At 51.3% G+C, this 20,669-nt stretch overlaps 7 protein-coding genes across 7 annotated transcripts; 3 read left to right on the forward strand and 4 right to left on the reverse strand.

Annotated features, from left to right (window-relative positions):
- Positions 1-20: 20 nt before the first annotated feature.
- Positions 21-1,286, forward strand: N7496_004246 (uncharacterized protein; the record flags this gene model as incomplete). The annotated part of the gene is made up of 1 exon (XM_056697177.1): positions 21-1,286. The coding sequence occupies one exon, from the start codon at positions 21-23 to the stop codon at positions 1,284-1,286; it is 1,266 nt and encodes a 421-aa protein (XP_056559389.1).
- A 490-nt stretch (positions 1,287-1,776) lies between these two features.
- Positions 1,777-3,123, reverse strand: N7496_004247 (class I SAM-dependent methyltransferase; the record flags this gene model as incomplete). Its single annotated transcript, XM_056697178.1, has 3 exons — positions 1,777-2,474; positions 2,583-2,696; positions 3,039-3,123. The coding sequence occupies 3 exons, from the start codon at positions 3,121-3,123 to the stop codon at positions 1,777-1,779; spliced, it is 897 nt and encodes a 298-aa protein (XP_056559390.1).
- Positions 3,124-4,219: 1,096 nt separating this feature from the next.
- Positions 4,220-9,524, reverse strand: N7496_004248 (putative nuclear migration protein (ApsA); the record flags this gene model as incomplete). Its single annotated transcript, XM_056697179.1, has 2 exons — positions 4,220-9,001; positions 9,072-9,524. The coding sequence occupies 2 exons, from the start codon at positions 9,522-9,524 to the stop codon at positions 4,220-4,222; spliced, it is 5,235 nt and encodes a 1,744-aa protein (XP_056559391.1).
- A 1,170-nt stretch (positions 9,525-10,694) lies between these two features.
- N7496_004249 (U2-type spliceosomal complex subunit CWC24) lies at positions 10,695-11,769 on the forward strand (the record flags this gene model as incomplete). The annotated part of the gene is made up of 2 exons (XM_056697180.1): positions 10,695-11,244; positions 11,312-11,769. 2 exons carry the CDS (start codon positions 10,695-10,697, stop codon positions 11,767-11,769), a joined length of 1,008 nt encoding a protein of 335 aa, XP_056559392.1.
- A 2,345-nt stretch (positions 11,770-14,114) lies between these two features.
- N7496_004250 (DUF3431 domain-containing protein) lies at positions 14,115-15,094 on the forward strand (the record flags this gene model as incomplete). The annotated part of the gene is made up of 3 exons (XM_056697181.1): positions 14,115-14,365; positions 14,426-14,609; positions 14,681-15,094. The coding sequence occupies 3 exons, from the start codon at positions 14,115-14,117 to the stop codon at positions 15,092-15,094; spliced, it is 849 nt and encodes a 282-aa protein (XP_056559393.1).
- A 438-nt stretch (positions 15,095-15,532) lies between these two features.
- N7496_004251 (Phenol hydroxylase C-terminal dimerization) lies at positions 15,533-17,740 on the reverse strand (the record flags this gene model as incomplete). The annotated part of the gene is made up of 5 exons (XM_056697182.1): positions 15,533-15,921; positions 15,974-16,424; positions 16,488-16,510; positions 16,570-17,539; positions 17,600-17,740. The coding sequence occupies 5 exons, from the start codon at positions 17,738-17,740 to the stop codon at positions 15,533-15,535; spliced, it is 1,974 nt and encodes a 657-aa protein (XP_056559394.1).
- An 810-nt stretch (positions 17,741-18,550) lies between these two features.
- On the reverse strand, positions 18,551-20,167 carry N7496_004252 (uncharacterized protein; the record flags this gene model as incomplete). The annotated part of the gene is made up of 1 exon (XM_056697183.1): positions 18,551-20,167. The coding sequence occupies one exon, from the start codon at positions 20,165-20,167 to the stop codon at positions 18,551-18,553; it is 1,617 nt and encodes a 538-aa protein (XP_056559395.1).
- Between the last annotated feature and the right edge of the window lie 502 nt (positions 20,168-20,669).

Genomic DNA, 20,669 nt, shown 5'->3' on the forward strand with positions numbered 1-20,669 from the left:
AGCCTCGAATTAGCCGCACAATGATCATCACTCGGGTCTTGTTGTTGACAGGCTTGGTTACGAGCGCAATAGCGTCGGCGCCCAGTCTGAACCTTTTCTATGGCAAAAATGGCTTCAGCAAACTACGCATTAATAAAGTGGTTGCGGAAAAGAACTGTGGATGCAATGGAACATGGGATCCTTCTGCGTTTGCCAACATCTCGGAATACTTTGGAGCCAGTCTGACTGAACTCATCCCGAGTGAGAAAACAACCACTAGAGGAAAGGCTAGTGCGAGCTCTCTCTCGATTGGCCGAAACACGTACACCCTTGCTCTGGATTACTCCGAAGGCTACACCCATCCTCACGCCTCGAATGCTACTGTTTGGGCCAGGCTCATCAGCGACATGCTAGCCGTTGGAAATTATACCCCGGAACATTCTATCCTCATTGGCGAGTATATCAATACCGTTGGTGGAACTCACAACTTGACTTTGACCGTCTATGGCGATGCTGCATGCTCTGGTGTGTTCGAGCCTTGTGCGAAGCTAACTCCAGAGGAAACCGTCCTGCACCCTACGGGAGTTACTGCCGGAGCTAGGCTGGACTGGAGCGACAAGGAAACCCTTGAAAAGCATCTCAAATACCCAGCGTACAACACTACTACCCTGCACGAATTGATCATAGCCAACGCGACGCTTCCTGCATTCGTCTACCATGAGGATATTGGTGCAGTTGTCGATACATCAACTATCCGCATCGGCTCGAATAACAACAAACTACAGGAGCGTCAGTGTATTACGAGTTCTTATTACGCTTATTGGAGCGAAGGTGCCTGGGCTACATGGGGTCAATGGACTCCAAGTTCTGGTTGTCTCTATACCGGATTGGACGGTGCTGGTGGAAGCTTAGGCTTTTCAGTCGGCTTTAGTATGTCGTATGCTGAATCATGGGGCTTTGGGGGTAATGGCATCGTTGCAGGCCTGAGCCCTTCGTTCACTTTTACACTCACCGAGCAGTACAGTTGGACATGGTCATACACCTGCAATGTGCCAGCCAACAGTGTTGGGCAAGTTTACCAACAGCAGTTCGCTGGGTACGGTTATGTATACCAGCAACTGTGTTACAACGCCGGCGCATGTGGTATTACTTGTGGTAATGCGCAGGGTCCTAATTATGCTGGAGCCCCTGACATGGCCGTTTTGAACTACGGTTGCAGCACAGGTTGTAACAACGTTGCATGTGCATCTTACCCAGGGTGGACTAATTTGAATGTTTGGTCACCCTCGCCGCCAAACTCTTGTTAAATAAGGGCGAGTCTATGGACATCCCGTGAATTCTTGCGTTGGTGGAATTGACAGTGCGCGAGTTGAGCAAGCCTTTCCACCCTGGAAGTCAATTCCCTAGCGAATACGAATCAATATACTATATTACCGCAAATACAGGCATCTAATACATTCAACATCTGGGGCGGACGATAAACACCAGTTGCTCAAACCCCGTAATTGGTCAGTTTATCGACCGCTTTTATAGCCGTCTTTGCCCTGATGCCTTCTTCCTCAGGCCAGGGCAACGCTATTACTGTAGTACCGATTTAACTATCCCCTTCCTTGCCTTTTCTCTTGTCTTTTCTCTTCTGTAGGTCATGTGAATTCTGCCGGACCTTCTGCCTTAGAAAATTAGTTTTGAGCAATAGGCGCGTATCATCCACCTCAAACATCCAAATTCCGTACCTATCAATCTTAACCAACTACATAAAAACCACCTTATCCAACCCAAGCCTACCCGCCAGAATTCCTACTTACTCTTCTTAATCAAAACCCCCGAAATATGCGGCAACGCCGACCACCCCATCCACCTCTCAATAGCCACACTCTCCCACCCCCCATCCCCATCCGCAGCCCCCCTCAACGCCCCCTCAACATCCCTATCCAAACAACAATCGCCAATAAAAAAGCTCCAACCCAGTATTTGATAAACCCCCTGCGCAATCCGCGCTGCCATAGACCCCTTCGCCGTCCGCCACGGATTAACAACATGCTCCATAACAAGCACCTTCCCACCTGGTCTAAGCAACGCGTAAAGCTCACGCATCGTCCGGTCTAACTCCGGCACGGAACAGAGTACTCGCACGCAGATGATTGTATCGAAGATTCCGTCTCCGTTGGCTTTATGGGAGTCTGTCACGCCGGTATCGGTTGCGTCTAGGGCAGGGAGGAGTTCGGAGGGCGCTACGCTGCAGGGGAGGATGTGGTATTTCGTGCCTAGGCCTTCGGCGACTGCTTTTGAATGGAGCGCTTTGTGTAGACCTGTGCAGGGTTCTGCGCCGTAGATTGCGCGTATTGCCGGGGATTTGAGGAGGGGCATTTGAGAGCCTGTTCCAGGGCCGATGTCGAGGACGATGCCGGAGGCGGTTTTTAGGAGTGGTGGGATTAGAGATGAGGGCTGGATTTGGGTCGGTTCGTTGGTGGGAGGGGGTGGTCCTGGTCGAGATGCTGGGGGGAGAGAGAGTTAGAAACGGGATATTTATGGACGGTGGATATTGTTTTTCATAGAGCGGATTGTGTTTGTTGATGATGTTATTTTTTGAAGGGTATGTTTACTAGTAAATGCAATCCAGAATCGAGCAAAGGCTTCATCCCGAAGTTTTGCCGTCTGCGTGATTGGGGCGAGGATCTCGCCTCGCTTGATGGCTTCGATGCAGACTTGGATATAGTCTATACTTTGGATCAGCTCAAGTGCTTTGACACGCAAAGATAATCATATATAAACAAGAAACGGGAACAAATGCTTCGAAATCCAGAATAATCCATGCGGGGTACATCGGTATGTCAATGCCACAACAATATGTGCGGTAGCTTATATAGAACAAATTACATGCGAGTAGCATGATATGTAAGAAAAAAAGGGTTGAATAAACAAAGAGACAAAAATTTGAAGAGATCAAAGTACACGAAAAAGGAAGAAGACATGAGAAAAAAGAACAGTCAAAGAAAAATGGTACGCAGCACCATCACGAAACCGAGATATCAAAAACCGCAAGTATAAAAATCACTCACGAGAAATAGCCATAACCAACAAGAGCGTAGGCTCAAATAAACCGAGCACACGCTCATGTAGTGGTGGAGGAGCATCAGACGACATTTCGCAAAATTGCCAGTATTGTAATAAAAATGGTGTTGAGATATTTACCCCTCAAGCTTTGTAGAAGTAGAAAGAGAAGGGGGAGATGGAAGTGGAGATCCACTGCGGATGGGACGTTAGGGCCAGCGGTACGGGAGATAAGAGTCACATGATATTGGGGGCTGAACTCTGGATAGAGAAAGGACTAGGATCGAATGTGGCTAGTAGATGGGGTGTTGAGATATAAGCACACCATGTGTGGGTAGGATTAGCAATCGGTGGGTAGAGGTTTTATATGGACCGTTAGAGACCCTAGAGAAGGCTTCCATTTTCCTTCTAATTTCAATGTTCAATATGGTGCTATATAACTCGGTCTGGAGAGGGGTTGACATCTATTTGTTCAACCTGATTGACATGATACTACATAATCAACACAATGAGAAACACTGCAGACTAGATTTTGGTAAGACTTATGTTCTGGTACAGTCTGTACACGCGATGACGAGACACTAGAGTCAACCCCAAAAGAGTCACAGGAATGATCAGATACACAACAGAATACAATCATACTTAAAACGAAAATTATCCACAGAAAAGAAAATGAAATATATTGTCAAATGACTAGTCGGGTCAGACTGGATGGAGCATGGCTGAAAACTAAAATAAAGAAAAGATCGAAATGACAGCACTGAGAATTGACAAAGGAAGGACGGTGATAGGAGAGTGTGCGAGTTTAGAGTTTATTGACGCGAGTTGGATAGGAAAAGGAAAGAGATGTTCGAGGTTCAGGTTGGAGTAGACATGTGTGCGTAGAGAAAAAAGAGTGGGAGGTAGATAGAGATGAAGCTGGCTGGAAAAGAATATCCAGACCGGCATTTCCCAAGTCATCCAAAGTGGTGTGTCAAGAAGAGGAAAGGGCCAGAGTCACGGCACCTTTCGATTAGAGCGCATCAATATGACGCAGAAGCAGGTGTGACGGACGTGAAAGGTACTTGTCAGGCAAGGAGGAAGAAAAAGAGACTCGTGGGCAATTATACGAGTTAAGTGCAAGCCATCGCCGTTTGAGGGCCTGCCCGCAAACTCGATCGAAACGATTCCAATGCAACATGCAACGCTTTTAGTGGTGGGAGTGGATGCGATCGACTCTCGGGCTGTACCGACTGTTGCGTGACAGCGAACCGACATCGTGCTTGCCATCGCAACAGGCGCGGACATTCTCGAGTCGATCTTCATCATCGTGACTGTGTGCAAGGTTCTCAATGCTAGGTTGGTCGCGGATGCTCTCGTCATGAAGACTAGCCGCGCCATGGCGTCCCTTCAGACTGGCGATCGATCCGCGGATCGAGCTGTTCAGGATCGTGCTGAGACGAGATGAGGACCGCTGTTGAGAGTCTTCGGGAACTTGCAACGAAGAATTCTGCCCCGAAGTGCTCAGAGCAGGAGATGCACGCCCAGGAGTTCCTCCAGTCGAACGCATAGACATGGCTGAGGCCGCACGCTGTTGCTTGGGTGGCTGGCGAAGAGTGCGGCTGTTGTATGAAGATACTGACACGCGGGCAGTCTGGCGAGAGGAGGACCGGAAGCCAGGGTTAAACTCGTCAATGTCATCCAGAGTTACGCTATTGGCATCTTCGGCGTTCTCGTTGACCTCTCGAAGGAGTAGATACGCCAATGCATTGTACCAGGTTTCGTGTCGCTGGCTTGTCGTGGCTGTGAAGCGGACCTTGCGACCAGGGCTGACAACCTCCAAGCTTCGGCAGTGCAGACCGGGAGGGTACGGGTTATCATCCACAATCACTCGTACAGCTTCGATAGGTACACTCTTGGTGCGAAGCTGAGACTTGCCCGCAGTCTGCGGGTCATGTTCACTCCAGTATAACGTGCGTGTATACGGATGAACCCAGAAGTAGCGTCGGTGACGTGTAGACGACATATCGGAAGAACCAGTCTTGCGGGTGTATTTCCACAAGAATTCGCCGATCATGGTCTGAGTGATGGCTTGGATCATGCGCGGGTCGGTGTTGGCGCCATAGCCATGAGGCACTGGTCCAGCATAGGGGTTCATGTTGAACCGCTCCTCGAGTTCGGACGCGAAAGACGACACCGACGACCGCCTTGACATTTGGCTCTGGCTTCCTCTCCTCATGCGAGCCTGGGTAGAAACAGTCCGTGCAGACCCAGGTCCTGTGCTCTGGTCGTTTGGTGTGCGCGGGGCAGTGTGTACGTTCACACGATAAGCTGAAGCGGGTGCCAGAGGAGGTCCCATCGTGCCGGGTGAAGGAGTAGGGGGAGGGATATCAATGGACCTCTTCTCGGCGGCCGCAATGGCTTCACGATGGTCAGCGGGCAATGGCGGGTGGACACTGAGAGCAGAAGTCTGGCTAGTAGCAGTGTCAGGACGTCTTTGGCTTGACGCTCCAGATCTGGCCGATGATTGTGCTTGCAGGCGAGGTCGAATCTTGGGAGTGGCGAAGGGAGACGCGGCAGCAACTCCTGCAGCAGCTCCTGCAGCGGCTCCAAGTGCGGCCATCTCCATTCCTTGCCTGCTGTCTGCAGAAGACACCGGCCGGGCAGAGTCCCGATCCATGAGAATCTGGTCGATTTGCTTCGAAGAGAGAATCGTCTGAGATCCTTGGTCCGAGCTGACGAAGCTGGGTAGCTGTCTGTCTGACTGAGGCAGCAAAGCGTTGCCAGAAATATCACTCAAGGCCAGACCAGTGCTTGTGCGCCGCTCACTGGTGTCGATACCAGAAATTTCACGAGCGGCATCGACAGATCTATCTTGTTCATCTTCGTGAATGACCACGGCAGCCACAGCAGCCTTTGGCTCCTCGACCGGATCTGTTTGAATTGCAAAGTCACTCGTAGAAGGAATGGTGCGTACTACAGACCGCACTGGCTGTGTTTCAACGGAGGGCAGGGTGAAGATGGAAGGCACTGGCAGAGGAGGGACTTCAACCACCCTGGGAATGACAGGCTCTGTGAATGCTGGATTCAACAAAGAGATCGTCAGATCAGGGATAATTGGCTCCGGTACAGGCGCGGGAATGATGATTGGTTCTGGCGCAGGAGCAGGCTCAGCCTTCACTGGCTCAGTAACAGCTGGATCCAGTAGAGAAATTGTCAGATCTGGAATGATCGGTTCTGGCACGGGCGCAGGAATAATGATCGGCTCTGGCGGGGGAGCTGGCTCGGCCTTCACCGGTTCTGTGACCGCAGGCTCAAGCAGAGAGATAGACAAATCTGGGAGAACCGGTTCTGGTACAGGCGCGGGAATCACAATTGGCTCTGGCGCTGGAGCAGGCACCGCCTTCACGGGCTCTGTGAATGATGGGTCCAGAAGCGAGATCGAAAGATCTAGGAGGACTGGCTCTGGGATAGGCGCAGGAATTATGATCGGTTCCGGCGCAGGAGCAGGCTCGGCCTTCACTGGTTCGGTATGCTGCGAGGAAATAGCCGACACTGCCATTTCGGCCACAACGGGTTCTGGTTGAGGTTCGGGCTCGGGAAGCTGGGCCTGGATGGGCTCGGTGAAATGGATGAAATGAGAAGACAAGGTCAACTCTGGAAGCTCCCGAACAGGCTCGATAGGAACCACCGGCTCTGGCTCGGGGATGATAGCCTGCACAGGCTCGGTTGACTGCGACTCGATCGAGGAGAAGCTCATCTCTGGGACCTCAGGGGCAGGAAGCTCGTGAGCCACGGGCTCCGTGAAGCCACCGGGGAGGTAAGAAATGGCTAGCTGTGGCCAGCTAGGCGCGGTGGGAAGAGTTTCTTGAGAAGAGATAGTGGCAATGCCCATCTCCGCCGGCTCGGCTTGAGTACTGGCCTCGACCAGCTGGGTTTCCACTGCACGCTCGTCCCAGGCCATCTTTGGTGGCGTGGGAACATTGGCCAGGTGATCGTTATCTCCAGTAACCGGCTTGAGTGGTGTCCACTGGGTACCAGAGCTGACCAGCTTGGGTGTCTCCTCACCTTCCGAAGTGATCTCACGGTCGACGCTTCTCTGAGGCGTAGTTGGGGCCTCGGACAGGGCGGAGACAGCAGCTCCAGCAGCGCCAGCAACGGCGGCTCCCGCAATGGCAGCTCCGGCTACGGCAGCAACGGGAGTGCTAGGCTCCCAAGGCTCGGTCATCATACCAGAATCCACCATGACGGGCTTGGGCAGCGAGTCAAGCATGATCTCAGAGGGCCTGCGAGAGTCCGATGAAGGACCCATCCGCGGCGTCGAGGCCTGGGAATTAACACCTGCAACGTCTTCCTCTTCATCATCGCCACCCTCCAGCTCAGCAAGTTCCGCAAAGAGGCTCTGGCCCTCTCTAGCCACGGGCTGCTGCTGTTCGAAGCTTGGCGCTGGGGAGTTACGAGAGCTAGATGGACGACTGCTAGAGGCCATCGGGGCCTCTCCAGAGGGGCGAATCCGTCGAAGAACGCTTCGCTTCGACCTAACCCGACGGCCAGAGATATGAGTTTGACTGGGGGATGGGAAGCCGCTGTCTGTCTCATCCTCGTCAGATGTGGCAGACGCCGTGCTGTGATAGGAGTTACGATCGCGGGCCTTGGACATCATAAGAGAGGGAACACGACGAGTGCGAGGAGTTGTCTGGACATTGTTCTCGGTCTCTGTCAGATCCGCAGAGTCGTCGCTGCTGTCATCGGCCATGCTTTCCACGCCAGTCTGGAAAGCTTCACTCTCGGTTGCCGTTGCGCGTTCATTTGCAGTCTCAAATCCATCTTCGGCTTCAGTAGCAGTCTGGTAGACATCACTAGGCTCATCAGGAGGGGACATGGCTCCAGAACTGCTCTTAGCAGCTGAACCGCCCATGACGGACCGAGTGGGGCTGCCCTGGCCCGCATTGTCTTCCCAATCAGTGTCGTGGATCTCCAGCTCAACTGAAGACTTTTCCTTGCGGCCAGCGCCCAGAAGATCCGGGCGAGCAGGCTTGCGGAAAGAATTATCCTTGGTCTTCAGGCGCTTGGTAGACGCGTTGGGAGCATTGTTCTCGCGACGACGCTGTTCAACCTCGTCGCGGGCTTCTTGCAGCATGCGCTTAAGCTCAATCTTCTCGGTCTTCTCGCGATGGATGGTGCTCTTGAGGTTCTGGATCATACGATGAGCATGACCAAGAGAGCTCTTGAGGGTTTCAGACTCCAGATGATTATGCCGAGGGGTGAACTTGTTGGGAGACGGAGGGGGAGAGCTTTCGGGCGTAATTTGCTCTGCCTCTTCGTCGTCCTGATCGTCGGGCATAGCTCGGGATCCTTGGGATTCATACTGTCGGATTCGCATTGCAACCGCCTTCGCCAGCTCTTGGTTCTGGCCGGTCAGTTCCTCAAGCTTCTTCTGAAGTGCAAGCTTCTCTGCATCACCGGCAGTCAAGTTCCGACGTAGCAAGTGAATTTCAGAGTCATTCGCCTTCTGGGCAATTGCTTGCTCCTCCAACAGCTTGGAATTAGCTTGTCTCAGCTCCTCTACTTCCCTTTCGACAGCGTTCTTTTCCGAGTTCGCGGTACCCAGGCTGCTGTTGAGTCTCTTCTCACGCTCCACGGCATCTTTGACAGCTGCCATGAGCTCGTGGGTCTGCGTCTCCAGAGCCCAGTTCTCATCCTTGTAGCGTTGCTCGCTGTCATCAAGTGCACGGATGCGCTGAGAGTAGCCCTCTGCTTCGATTTCCAACCGCGACTTCTCTAGGTTGACTGACTTGAGAGTCTCCTCTCGCTCAGCCAGAAGGGCCTGTAATTGACGGACTTGGGCAAGAAGGGAGGTCGAAATCTCAGTGGCGAACTCAATGTCGTGCACACGGCTGGAGGGTTGGTTGCGCTGCTTGCGGGAGGGAACGCTGACTTTGCTGGGAGAATTGGTTGCTTGGCTTGCAAAGAGAGCGGAACTGAGGGGAGACTGAAGACGAAGTGGTTAGATTTGCACTGCACAGGTAGCAATATCGGCCGTAGAATCGTTCAAAAAATACCTTTTGATCGAACCCTGGAGTACCCGGTTGGGGATCCTCCGAGCCACCTGCCAACCGCTTCGGAGCTAAAAAGGCACGAGCGGTTTCCCGACCAATCTCATTATACTCCTGTTCCAGGTCGGCAAGTCGCTGTCGCAGTTCCGGTCCCATTTCACCCTCATCTTGCTGCTGCTCCACTTCCTTCAGCTGTTCCGTGAGTTCTCGCTGCTGCTCGATGAGCGCCGTTCCCAACTTAGACGCTTCCTCCAATCGACGCTCGGTCTCCGCCAGATGAGCCTCAAGGGCCCGTTTGGCCTGTGCAGGCGAAGAAGCATTGAGACTGAAGAGTTGCGTGTCGAATGACGAATATCGGTGCGATTCACGAGGGGCAGCGGGCTGGCCCGAGGTCGAGACGAACGGATCCTCCATCATGGCGGTAAGAGAGCTGTTCCCGTGGGCGTGGGGTGCTGTCATTCTCCGAGGGTGCGGTGCCTCAGTCGACTTCTGGATCCCCTAATGCGTGAGGACACAGTTGCCGACGAGACGTGAACGAGACTCGCGCGCGCGTCGATTTTATTTTCCCCTTTATTAGAAATGGCCCGTAATCGGTTCACGCGAGCATCGTTCGAGTCACCGTGCCTGGGAGAATGAATTTCGCGTAAGGTTCGCGCTGTGCCTGGGCGGATGATTGAGCCGGCCAGCGACCACGGATTGTCGATATTACCACGTGCAAAAATTGGATGCGATACGGGGGGTTGTCGGGGCGAGAAGAGAGCGGGCGTCGCGAGCAGTGAAGTTGGAAAGAAGAGGGGACTAGGAACAACAAACACGATTGCTCGAGGATAAGCGAATCAGTAAGATCCCGAGCCGGCGAGATCCTTGTCAAGGGACACGCGCGTTGATGAGTGCGTGATGCAGCCAACCATAACACTCGGCGATCGGCAACAGATATCACCCAACCGAATGGATCTCTCGACTCGGGGTTAGGTGGCCCTAATGAATCAACAACAGAAAAAGAGAAAAAGAAAACGAATTCAAGAAGAAAAAGAAGGAAACGAGACAAGAGAGGGTAGAGAACGTGGGTATGGGCGATTGGGGGGAGGGGGAGGGCAATGGGCGACTCGGGCGGGGAGAAAAGGGAAGAGAGTCGACGAGGAGCGGGAGCGGCTGCTATTCTGGCGCACTGCGCAGATTGGCGCCAGCGTTTGAGGATCCCCGGAGATCAAGGAGCGGAGGGGGGGGCTTCTACGATCGGGAAGTAGGGTGGAATGATTATTGAATGCCAGCTGCACGTCTGAGACTTTCTTCTCTCCCTACTGTCCCTGGATTATTATTTTTTCAGCTACACTACAACGACAATTGCACATGTTATCAATCATAAACCTGCACAGGAGACGTATCTGCGATGATTCGATAGTCTTGTTGTTTTCTTTTCCCAACGCGTCGGGCAGGCAGTTTGCACTGTTTGCATCTCATATGACAGCTCCGGCTGAGTCAGGATGGCTTAGTCAGTCTCCGCGGATCTTCGAGCAGCTTCCGATAATCATGATTAACAAGAAAATCAGTCCACGAGACCTTCAAACCACCTTCTACCTTTCATCTTCTCCCAAATTGACCCCTTACAACATACCTGCACCACGAAAAATGGCAGATTCCACCGAACCCTCAGACGCTGTGCCCCAGTTCGGCTTCAAGAAACGCGCCAAAGGCAAGGCCAACTTCCGCAAGAAGCCCGCAACGCCACCACCAGCCTCAGACTCGGGCTCCGACTTCACATCGTCAGACGACGAAGAGGGCCGGCGCATCAAGCGGCGACGCAAGAATGTAGCAGTGACGGCTTCATCCGCTGCAAATGTCACCAGGAGAGACCCTGCTGCCGATCAACCCGCGAGCACCGGTCCGGTCCCTCTATCTACGAGCAACGATGCGACCAAATCAGCCAACTGGTACGATGAGGATCTGAGTGCGAAGAACCTGTTGGGCTCAACCAGAGCTCAGGCTTCTACAGATACCGCTCCAGACGGTACCTACAAGGGTGCGGCCAACTATTCCTCCTTCATTCAGAAGAACCCAGATGCGCCGACGAAGCAATTTGGTCCTATCAAGGCACCCACGAACGTGCGAACCGTGACGGTGATGGATTTTGCCCCCGATGTCTGTAAGGACTGGAAGCAGACCGGGTGGTGTGGATTCGGTACGTTCTTGCAAAATACTGACTCACCAGCGAAACTGAAGACTCGAGACTAACATAGCTATGATAGGTGATTCTTGCAAATTCTTACACGCCCGTGAGGACTATAAACAAGGCTGGGAACTGGATCGCGACTGGGAAATCGGTACCAACGGCAAAAAATTGAGTGGTCGGGTGGTGTCGCAAAGAAAAGGCGCTGGCAAGGCTGCCGAGGACGAGGAAGACGATGATGAGGACGAGCTGCTGGACAGCATCCCCTTTGCCTGCATTATCTGTCGAAAGCCATATCAGAACCCCATCATCACCAAGTGTGGGCACTACTTTTGCGAATCTTGCGCGCTGCAACGGTATCGGAAGAACCCATCTTGTGCAGCGTGCGGGGCGGGTACTGGTGGTGTGTTTAATACTGCAAAGAAGCTGAATGCTTTGCTGGAGAAAAAGCGGGAGAAGGCACGAAGGGAGCGTGAAAAGGCTATTGAGGAGGGTGAGGAGGTTAGTGACGAAGAGGAGAATGAGGGCAGTGATTAAGATTTAGTGGAGGTGGACCGAGGCAAGCTCCAGCTGGACTGCGCAACGCTGCCTCGAAGCCTCTAAATTTATGTACTAAAAATCAAACTCAACACCATATTATGAGATTACTTGGTTGTGTTTTCCTACCCTTAGGCATCCTGGACGAGGAAAGTTAGGAATGTTCCCTGTAGAGTCTAAATTAAATGAGGCTTATGCAACATATATTTGGCAAAGATACTACTGCCACCACAGATAACTATGAGTCTCAAATCCGTAAGTTGTAATTCCGATTACTACTAACTTTAAAAGATTTAAATCCAAATTTAAAGGTTTCTTATTCCAAGATCTACTACGGCACCATTAATGTACGGTTATTTATGGTGGTCATCGGTGGCTGCAGGTGACCAAGATATCCCGGGCCTCCTCCGCTTCTATCTCCACCTCCACCTCCCGTCACCAGCAACCATCAAAGTTTCTCGGAACAAGACCGTTCACAATGATGAAATCCCCGCATTGATCTTATCTCTCGAGCCCCCAGTACCCAGAAAACCTACAAATCGTCACATTTCCAGCCAAGAATGACACGCGGCCAGTGCGAATTGAGGTGGCTAGGTTATGGTTAGACTCCGCCAATGGTATTGTTTACTCTGACCTTGTGCTCCGATATCAACCTTCTAAGGAAGAACATTATTCACCTCGCTTCTCGACGTCTACAGGTACCAAGGCATTCAAATCATTTGAATGTACGGAGAGTACTAGACTTGACCTCTCTTGTACCCGCCGACCGCAAGGGACTGACGCAATGTCTGCGATCGGCACTCAAGCCACGACATCTATTCTACAACTCTTAATGGCCTGAAACTGATGTCGAGAGGCCCACGATGGAAGAAGGGTTCGGGTCGACAACCCAAATTTCTTACCCCTCCCGTGGCGTTTCCAATACCTCTAAACTCTCGTTCTTGGCGGCTTGCAAGTTTTCGACAAGCGTCCGCGCACCCTACACCAAGCCCATTTGCAATGCTGATCAAGTCTTGGTCAGTGGGTCAATTCTGTCATTGCGACATTTACATGGTCCCGCGGTGGAAACATGGAGACCGACGAGAATCCGGCTGTACGGAGTGTTCAGTACATATTCTTGAGGGAGGGTCTACATCGGAAACAAAGACAACTCCGTGGAGCCTCGCGTCAGTCTTGCAGTCAGATTGTGTCTGCCTATTTTGCGACAGGATGAGCTAATATTAAAACAGGCAGATACTGCCGACCGGAATTTTGACTTTAGGGGTAATCAAGCACGCCCCCACATGGATACGAGGCTGGCCAATAACTTGGTGGAGAAAGGACGTGCTTTGCGTGTGGTCCTTCACACGTCGGCTGCACCTTTTTCCTGGGCCCTTTTTTCTTCTCCTCCAGACTGTTAAACGCCACGTGCGACCCATGGTACTCATCACACGCTGGAGTGCCACATTGCGTCGCCTTGTTCTCTGGAGATTGGTGATCCAACGCATTCCTGGAGGTAATGTTTGTATGTCAAGTTGGCTGGAATACTAACGCAAGGTAGACAATCTGGTCTATTCCACATTTGCTCAGCTGCTCGAGCAGAAGCGACGAGTAACATACTTCGACCAGCACGTTTAGGGGCCGCGGGAGGCGCGAAACTGGCCCCAAGCCAAGCTTTTTGTTGCCCAGGGCCAAAGCGACCCTCTAAAGACTAAAGGGACTAAAGTTTCCTTTGCCCCAGCTTCGGTACCCTGCGCCCCTCTTGTCCCCTGAACCCGCCCCCTCAGTGGCCAATGACGAGCCCAAAGCATGACATTCTAAGTTAAACGCGGCTTAGACTTTTGGGCTGATACCAATGGCGAAAAAGCGTGTGGAAAAGCATGGGCCTGGTCCCCTTGGTAGTTTTCTGTTCTCTTTCTCTTTTTTGCACTCGAACGGAGTGGACTAGACCGAGATCGTACTGGAAGAAGTAGTTATCTAGCGGCTCTAGCCTGAATACTCTGATTTGTCCGTTCCCTTTTAACACTTTATTTTTCGGTTAACCTATTATTTCCCTGAGCCTTTCACCCCCACTGCCAATCCTTCTCTCGTACCGACTGCCTATTGTGATAAAGACGCCGCAAACTCTCTCCTTTCCTCCGGCGTGACTCTTTTCCCTTTTCTCTCCTTTTCCTCGCCCTCTCGATACGAGATTTGTACCTTCCAGTACTTTCCCCCCATCTATTATCTTCCTTTTCCACTACGCTGTCCAGTTCAAATCATCGATCAATGGCTCAGTTCCTTCAACAGTGAAATTTGGCACGCACGGAGTCTCCCCTCAAGGGTCTCCCCGTGAACACATCTTTGAATACGATCTCGTCATCACGATGAAGGGTGCTTTGCGTTTTGCACTCTGTGCATCATTACTCCTAGTCTTCTCTTTGTACTTGTTGGAGGCACATCTCAAAGATATCTGTAGCCAGTATCGCGCCGGCGCATACCTGGTTGATTGGATCAACCGAAATGGAGCTGCTCGACTTGCGACAGTCGGCAATGTCCCTGTACCAGGAGACAAGGTGATTGTCATGGCCAGGTTGCAAGAAGAGCCTACCGACTGGGTACAAGAGGAGCTACCAGAGTATGTATCTCAATTCTGGCCAAGAGTTATTGTGTTACTAACGTTACTTCCTCCCAACAGCTGGCAGCGTGCTATCTACATAGTCAATCCCTCTGAAGATGCCCGCTCCAACCCCCAAATTCTCACGACACCCTTGAATAAAGGACACGAATCTATGGCCTACTTAACCTACGTAATCGACCACTACGACACCCTCCCCTCAACAATCGTCTTCCTCCACGCCCACCGCGCAGGATTCCTCATGGCATGGCACAACGACGCCCCCTCCACGACAACGTCAACGCAATGCGCATGCTGCAAACCAACTTCGTCCAGGAAAACGGCTACGTCAATCTCCGCTGCAATTGGAACCCCGGCTGCAAGCAAAGCCACCGCTTCAATCAACATGTCACCGACCAGGTCTGGTGGGATATCTTTGAGGGAACGAGCACGCCGCCCTTGAACGCTTCGTCGCCCTATGAACAGGAATTTTCGGGCCATCGGTATATGCGCAAACCCGAGCAGATTGGCGCGGCGTGTTGTGCCCAGTTTGCGGTTTCGCGAGGCCAGGTGCTCAAGCGACCCCGGGAGGACTATGTCAAGTTCCGGCAGTGGATTATCGATACGGAATTGAATGATGCCATGTCTGGACGGGTGATGGAGTTTTTGTGGCATGTCATTTTTGGCATGGAGGCTGTTTATTGTCCTGATGAGCAGCTTTGCTATTGTCAGGTTTATGGGAAATGCTGAAGCCTGGAAATGCGGCCCGCTTTTTCTACGAGAGTTCCCACCCTACCCACGCCAATTCCTCCGTGGCTCGTGCCTTGATTTTCGCCGATGTTTTTCGATACCCCCCCTCGCCTTGAGCTGAGCTCTTTTTTTGTCATTGCCTCATGCCGCTGTACCTAGTCGCTGGGAGCCTGGAGTTTGAGATGATTTACTAGACTTCATTGCAATTCGGCGCTGGCGAGAGCGATTTCTCGCCGCTGTACATTTTTGATTGCAACATCTTGTTGCAAATTCTTGGACTTGAAGTCTCTTGAATGTTTATAGAACCCTTACTTATTTGTCAATACTAATAGAAGATATGTCGATTGCATTGTGCTTCTTTATCTCGAAAAAAGACTCCACTCCTTTGAACATCCAGGACTTCCGGTCTACTGTACATTCGACTCGCGACTTTCATTCTCAGGAAACCGTTCTGATACATCCCTTGAGATACTCTTCCACCCTCGCAACATCGTCAAGACGTGCAACGACCCCGACATACCCATCAGGCCTAACAACAGCCAAAGCACCACGCGCAGGATCCACGCCATAAATCGCATAAGCATTCTCCAAAGCGGACCCATCGTGGAAGCGCATCTCCGCTCGCTGCTTGATACAGGCCGGGAGATCATCCCACTCAAATTCCCGACGAAGCTTTGGATGTAACACGATCAACTCGATAACCGATGCAGGGAAATTGGGCATAAGACGATCGAGTGAATCAAGTGCTTGTCCAGAAATGCTTTGCCGATCAAGAAGGTCCATAGATGCTAGGCATAGAATACGGAATCGGCCCGTTGAAGGGATATCTATTACATGGTCAGTCAATATCCACCATCGAAAACACACTTCTATTCTTACCATCATGGATATGCCGCTGCGCCCCATCGGCATATCGCAAAACCCGAACATCCAACAATCTCCGTCCCGGCCGAAGAATTCCAGATAAATAGTCCGTTCCCTTTACCGGGCTCATCGAACCTTCCAAGTCATCGTGGACCACGACTGTACTCTCGGGATACTCGACACCACAGCCGCTGGTAAATCCATTGCCTAGTTTAAAGGCCTGCTGGAATTCCTCTTGCGTGAGGCCCTCGGTGGCGCCCATTTTGCCGGAGAACATGGTCGAGAATTTCCGGTCAAAGTCGATCAATTGCTGGGCGATTTTGTGTCTTTCTGTTTGGTACGAGTCGAGGAGGGGTGTTGGTGGTCCTGTTGCTGTGGACTCTGGTGCGAGTCCGTTGATGTGGTATATGAGTTTCCATGCGAGGTTGTAGGAATCCATCATGGAGACGTTCATTCCTTGACCAGCCTGTGAGGGTGAAAATGTCAGTTATCTTGCTGCTAGCACGAAGCAAAAGGCGAGAATGCTTACTTTAGGGCTGTGCGTATGGCAGGCTGGAATTTAAACGATTAGCTTTCCATCGACAGTTGCGAATACACGGAAATCAACTCACCATCACCGGCAATGAATACTCTAGCAACGCCCTTCGAGTCCTTCACAATAAACTCCGGCGAGACACGCTGCCCAATTTGATAAGCAGCCCACCAATCCACCACGCCATCCTTCGGACGGATATAATACGGCTTCATAGCATCAGCCGCCTGTTGCAAAATACCGTCCTGCGTGATCTTGCTTCTCCGCTGCCTCGCATCCTCAGCTTTGACACCATTAGTTCCATCCAGAAGTTGGTCGCTATCTGGAACCACCGTCTCGGGAACATGAACATAGAGCCGAGTGAGGTACTCGCCCGTCGAAATTCTCTCGCGAGGGATAATCATCACCGAGCCGGCCGGAGAGTGAATTGCACCACGGCGCCGGATATCAGGGAAATCGGTATCGGCGACTAAATCGATCACGCCCCAGATATGATCGAGTGATTCTCCCTCGAGACGAAGGCCCATGCACTGACGGACGATAGAGTGCGCGCCATCTGCACCAACAAGGTGCTTAGTACGCACGACTTTCTCCTCGCCGTTCGTGTTCATGGTGACTACCACGGGAAACTCTGCGTCGGACTCTTCATCGATGCGTACATCAATCAGCCGTGTATTCCGCAGAACACCTCTCTTCGAGTACCGCAGTAAATCAGTTTCCATGATCCGCTCAATACGGCCCTGGTGGATGGTAGCCTCGTAGCCGAATCTCGAGGGAGCAAGAACTTCCGACACGACTGCTGTTCGCTCGATGATTTTATCTTTCTTGTCTGAGGGGTTCCAGAATGCGAATTGCCACATGTGACAAGCCTCATTTTCGATCTCATCGGAGATGCCGAGGGTCTTGAATACTTCCAAAGTCCGTGGCTGGACGCCATCTGCCTGGCCGGATTTGAGGGTGCTGGGCTTGGAATCAATGCAAAGGAGGGAGTCGTCACTGAGTCCGTAACGAGATAGAAGCAGATTAAGCATCAATCCTGCTGGTCCGGCCTAGAGAGAGAGATGAGTTGCTGTTGAGTCTTGTCTTGGTATGGAAGTCGTGAAACCTACCCCAACAATTAGCACTTCATACTTCTCATCTAATCCACTTTGGGGCTCAAATGGAGGGGATAGACGGGGCAGCGGCGGAGCAAAGGATGGCAAGACCCTTAAATTCCGAGATGCAGTAGAATGCTCAGTGAAGACGGGCATTGTGCTTCGGGTACACGGCAAGTCGACAATGAAACAAAAGTAGAATGATTACTGTCACGGATATCCGAGCCATAGAGACTACTTATAACTTCTTTTTTCTGGGGGTCATGTTATATTTCCTCGGCTAATGGGATTTACAGATATACGGGGTAGAGCTGCGGGGGGTTGAGAATTGCCGGAATTGTTATTCTGGGGTTCAATAATGGAACTAAATTCCATGGAAATATGGAAATAGGACCTGAAGAATCCAATAGAACAAAAGCTTCGGTAATAAAACTGGCTAGTCTATTGAACTTGGTAAGATGGTGCACGGTAGTAGAAATGCTCCTATTGGTACAGATCCCATAGTCGAAATTTACAATATCGAAAGCACAGAGTATGAGAGCATATTTCAGAAGTTTAATTGGCCATGTAAAGCTATAGCATAATCATTACAAAAGAAAAGAGTTCTTGCTTGCAGTTCATCAAATCGTGGGGGAATGCCTCTCAACAGCCTCATATCCCACATCGGTGGAGCTTCACCCCGCCGTCCCACCAACGTCGCTTGCGGGGTGAGCGAAAAGCAGGACAGAACATCGGCAATTATCTGTGATTGTTAACCGTTAGATCAAATTCCGTAAGGCATGTACTCGAATATGGAAATGTTTAGGTAGATTATGATCTTTCTAATGTTATTTGAGTAAAGGAGAGCATTAGAGCATAGGTAATAGCATTCAACAAGCCATAAGGAGAACAGTTTCGGAACTCTTTCATATATTTATATGAAAACATGGCAAAATACGATGATACCATAGTTAAAATAAGATGGAACTATAGAGAAGATCTACCTCCCTTCCCCTCCTCCAACGCCGTAGAAAGTACATTGGCAAAAGACTGCGATATCCCCCATCTCCCACCCCGCTGCAACAAATCAATCAATCGATACAAATAATCCAAGTCTGCAACCATAGACTCCCCAGCACTATGCAAATTCTCCGGGAAAAAAACTCCCCGAGTAACGTCATCTCCTAAAATTTTAATCTCCGGAGACGCAAAAGCCTCGACGCTCACGACATGTTTTGGTGCGTATTGCGCGACGCATAGATATGCCAAAGCTGCGGAGAATAGTGCCCGTGGGACATGTATGGCTGCCTCGGCGGAGATACTCATGTTATCAAGGTGTTGTGCGATTAGAGAAGCGTGTACAAGACAGCGGCTCGCGTTGAGAGAACATGCCCATTCGGCGACGGGCGTTGAAGCTTCTAAGCTCGGGCATTGGCCGTCTCGACCGATCGCTTGCTCTAGAAGGTCGAGGTCCGCGTAGAGGGAGATAAAGATCGAGTGCCAGAGTACTGGCAGGCAGAATGGGTCTTTGCTCGATGTATAGTATGTTTGCCACCATTCTATCAGAAGATTGGATATCTCATGGCAGATAATGTGGTCGAATTCTTGCGATTGTTTGGCGTCCACGAGGCGGGCGTTGATACTTTCGAGCACACCGTATGCCGTAAAGCGAGATTTTAGCCCTGTGCTCGGGAATGGGTCTGATGTGCGGGATAGTCGAGCGTAAGAGGGACTCTGGGGCTCTGTTTCCATAGACTGTCGATAAAGAGACGCCCATTTTGAAGCTGTGGGCGCGACAAATAAAGCGTCAGACGCTAGACAAGGATACTGTCGGAATCGATGACTTCGAATTGGCTGATGGTGGAGCAGCATTGCGAGTTCAGCGTCGTGAATGTTCAGGGCGACTTGAACTCTGGCTCGCTGTTCGGTGTCAATCCATAAATGCCAGCTTCCCTCAAGATCAGTCTCATTTGAGATATTCCGAGATTGGGAACAATGAGAGCCCAGTCTATTCGCCTCGCGAGCCCATGCTGCGACTGTCCCATGCAGTACATCCGCCAAGACGAGATACTTCGGCTTTCCTGCTAGAATAGCATAGGTCTGTCCGAGAATAGCCGCCTGGACCATTGATAATGCATCTGGCTTGCTCTGAGACAAGAAAGACTCCCATGAAGCTAGAATGGCCTTGTTGAGCCGTTCAAATATCCTTTCGCCTTGGGACACTGCCCGTGAGGATCCCACAAAGAGACTGCCAATAGAACAGATCGACAAGAATAGTAAAGAGTTTTCTGCAGTTGGCCGGAACGAAGGGGCATGAATAACCGGTAAAAGAGGATGGAACCGATGAAAGTAGAGCTTGGCAAATAGATTGAGCTGCTCGGAGGTTGGCAGTGCCTCATCCTCCATGCGTGGCCGAAGTTTCTGAGAAAGACCAACTCGATACGACTCGTTTGCATTTGTCTGACCTTGCCAAATTGGCCCAGTTTCTGAGAACTCTTCGCTAGGCTGTTTTTGTATCGATGGCAACATGTGCGTGAACCACTTTCGCTTTACTGTGTCTTCGCTAGCATGTGGAGAGTCGAATTCTGGAGCAGAGCTTTGCATAGGTGTAAACAAGGCCGACTCGGTAGATGGCAGGCTAGGGTTTGTGGAAAAATTTGGAACCTGTGCCCATTCTGAGATGGTCGATGTGATCGAAAAATCGAGTGCGCTAACATCAAAGTCGTCTTCAAGAAACCACGTCCCAGACTCGGAAAGAGAGCGTGCTTCTGGAGGCGTGTCATCACCTACGGGCAGTATAAAGCCGATAGTATTGGATTGAACAGCACTTGATGCTCCAGTGCTTGCTGATAAATGTGTCTTGGGGCTAATCGTTGGAATGGAAGTTATTCCCGGTATTGGCTGTAGGGATTCCGCCGCAGAGACGGGTGTGAGAACAGCCGGCTCGTCAGGAAAAGTTCCAGAGGATGGTGCCCCTGATGTTGAGGGTTGTGAGCCAAGTTGGTCACTGTGACTTCTCTCATGCCGCCGTAGGACATCACTATCATGGACTAGTTAGTTTGAATAGATAATGCTCGATTGACTGGAGGTCACACCTTCGGGAATA

Source organism: Penicillium cataractarum (assembly GCF_028827025.1).
Source record: "Penicillium cataractarum strain IBT 29864 chromosome Unknown utg000002l, whole genome shotgun sequence".
NCBI classification, from domain to species: domain Eukaryota; kingdom Fungi; phylum Ascomycota; class Eurotiomycetes; order Eurotiales; family Aspergillaceae; genus Penicillium; species Penicillium cataractarum.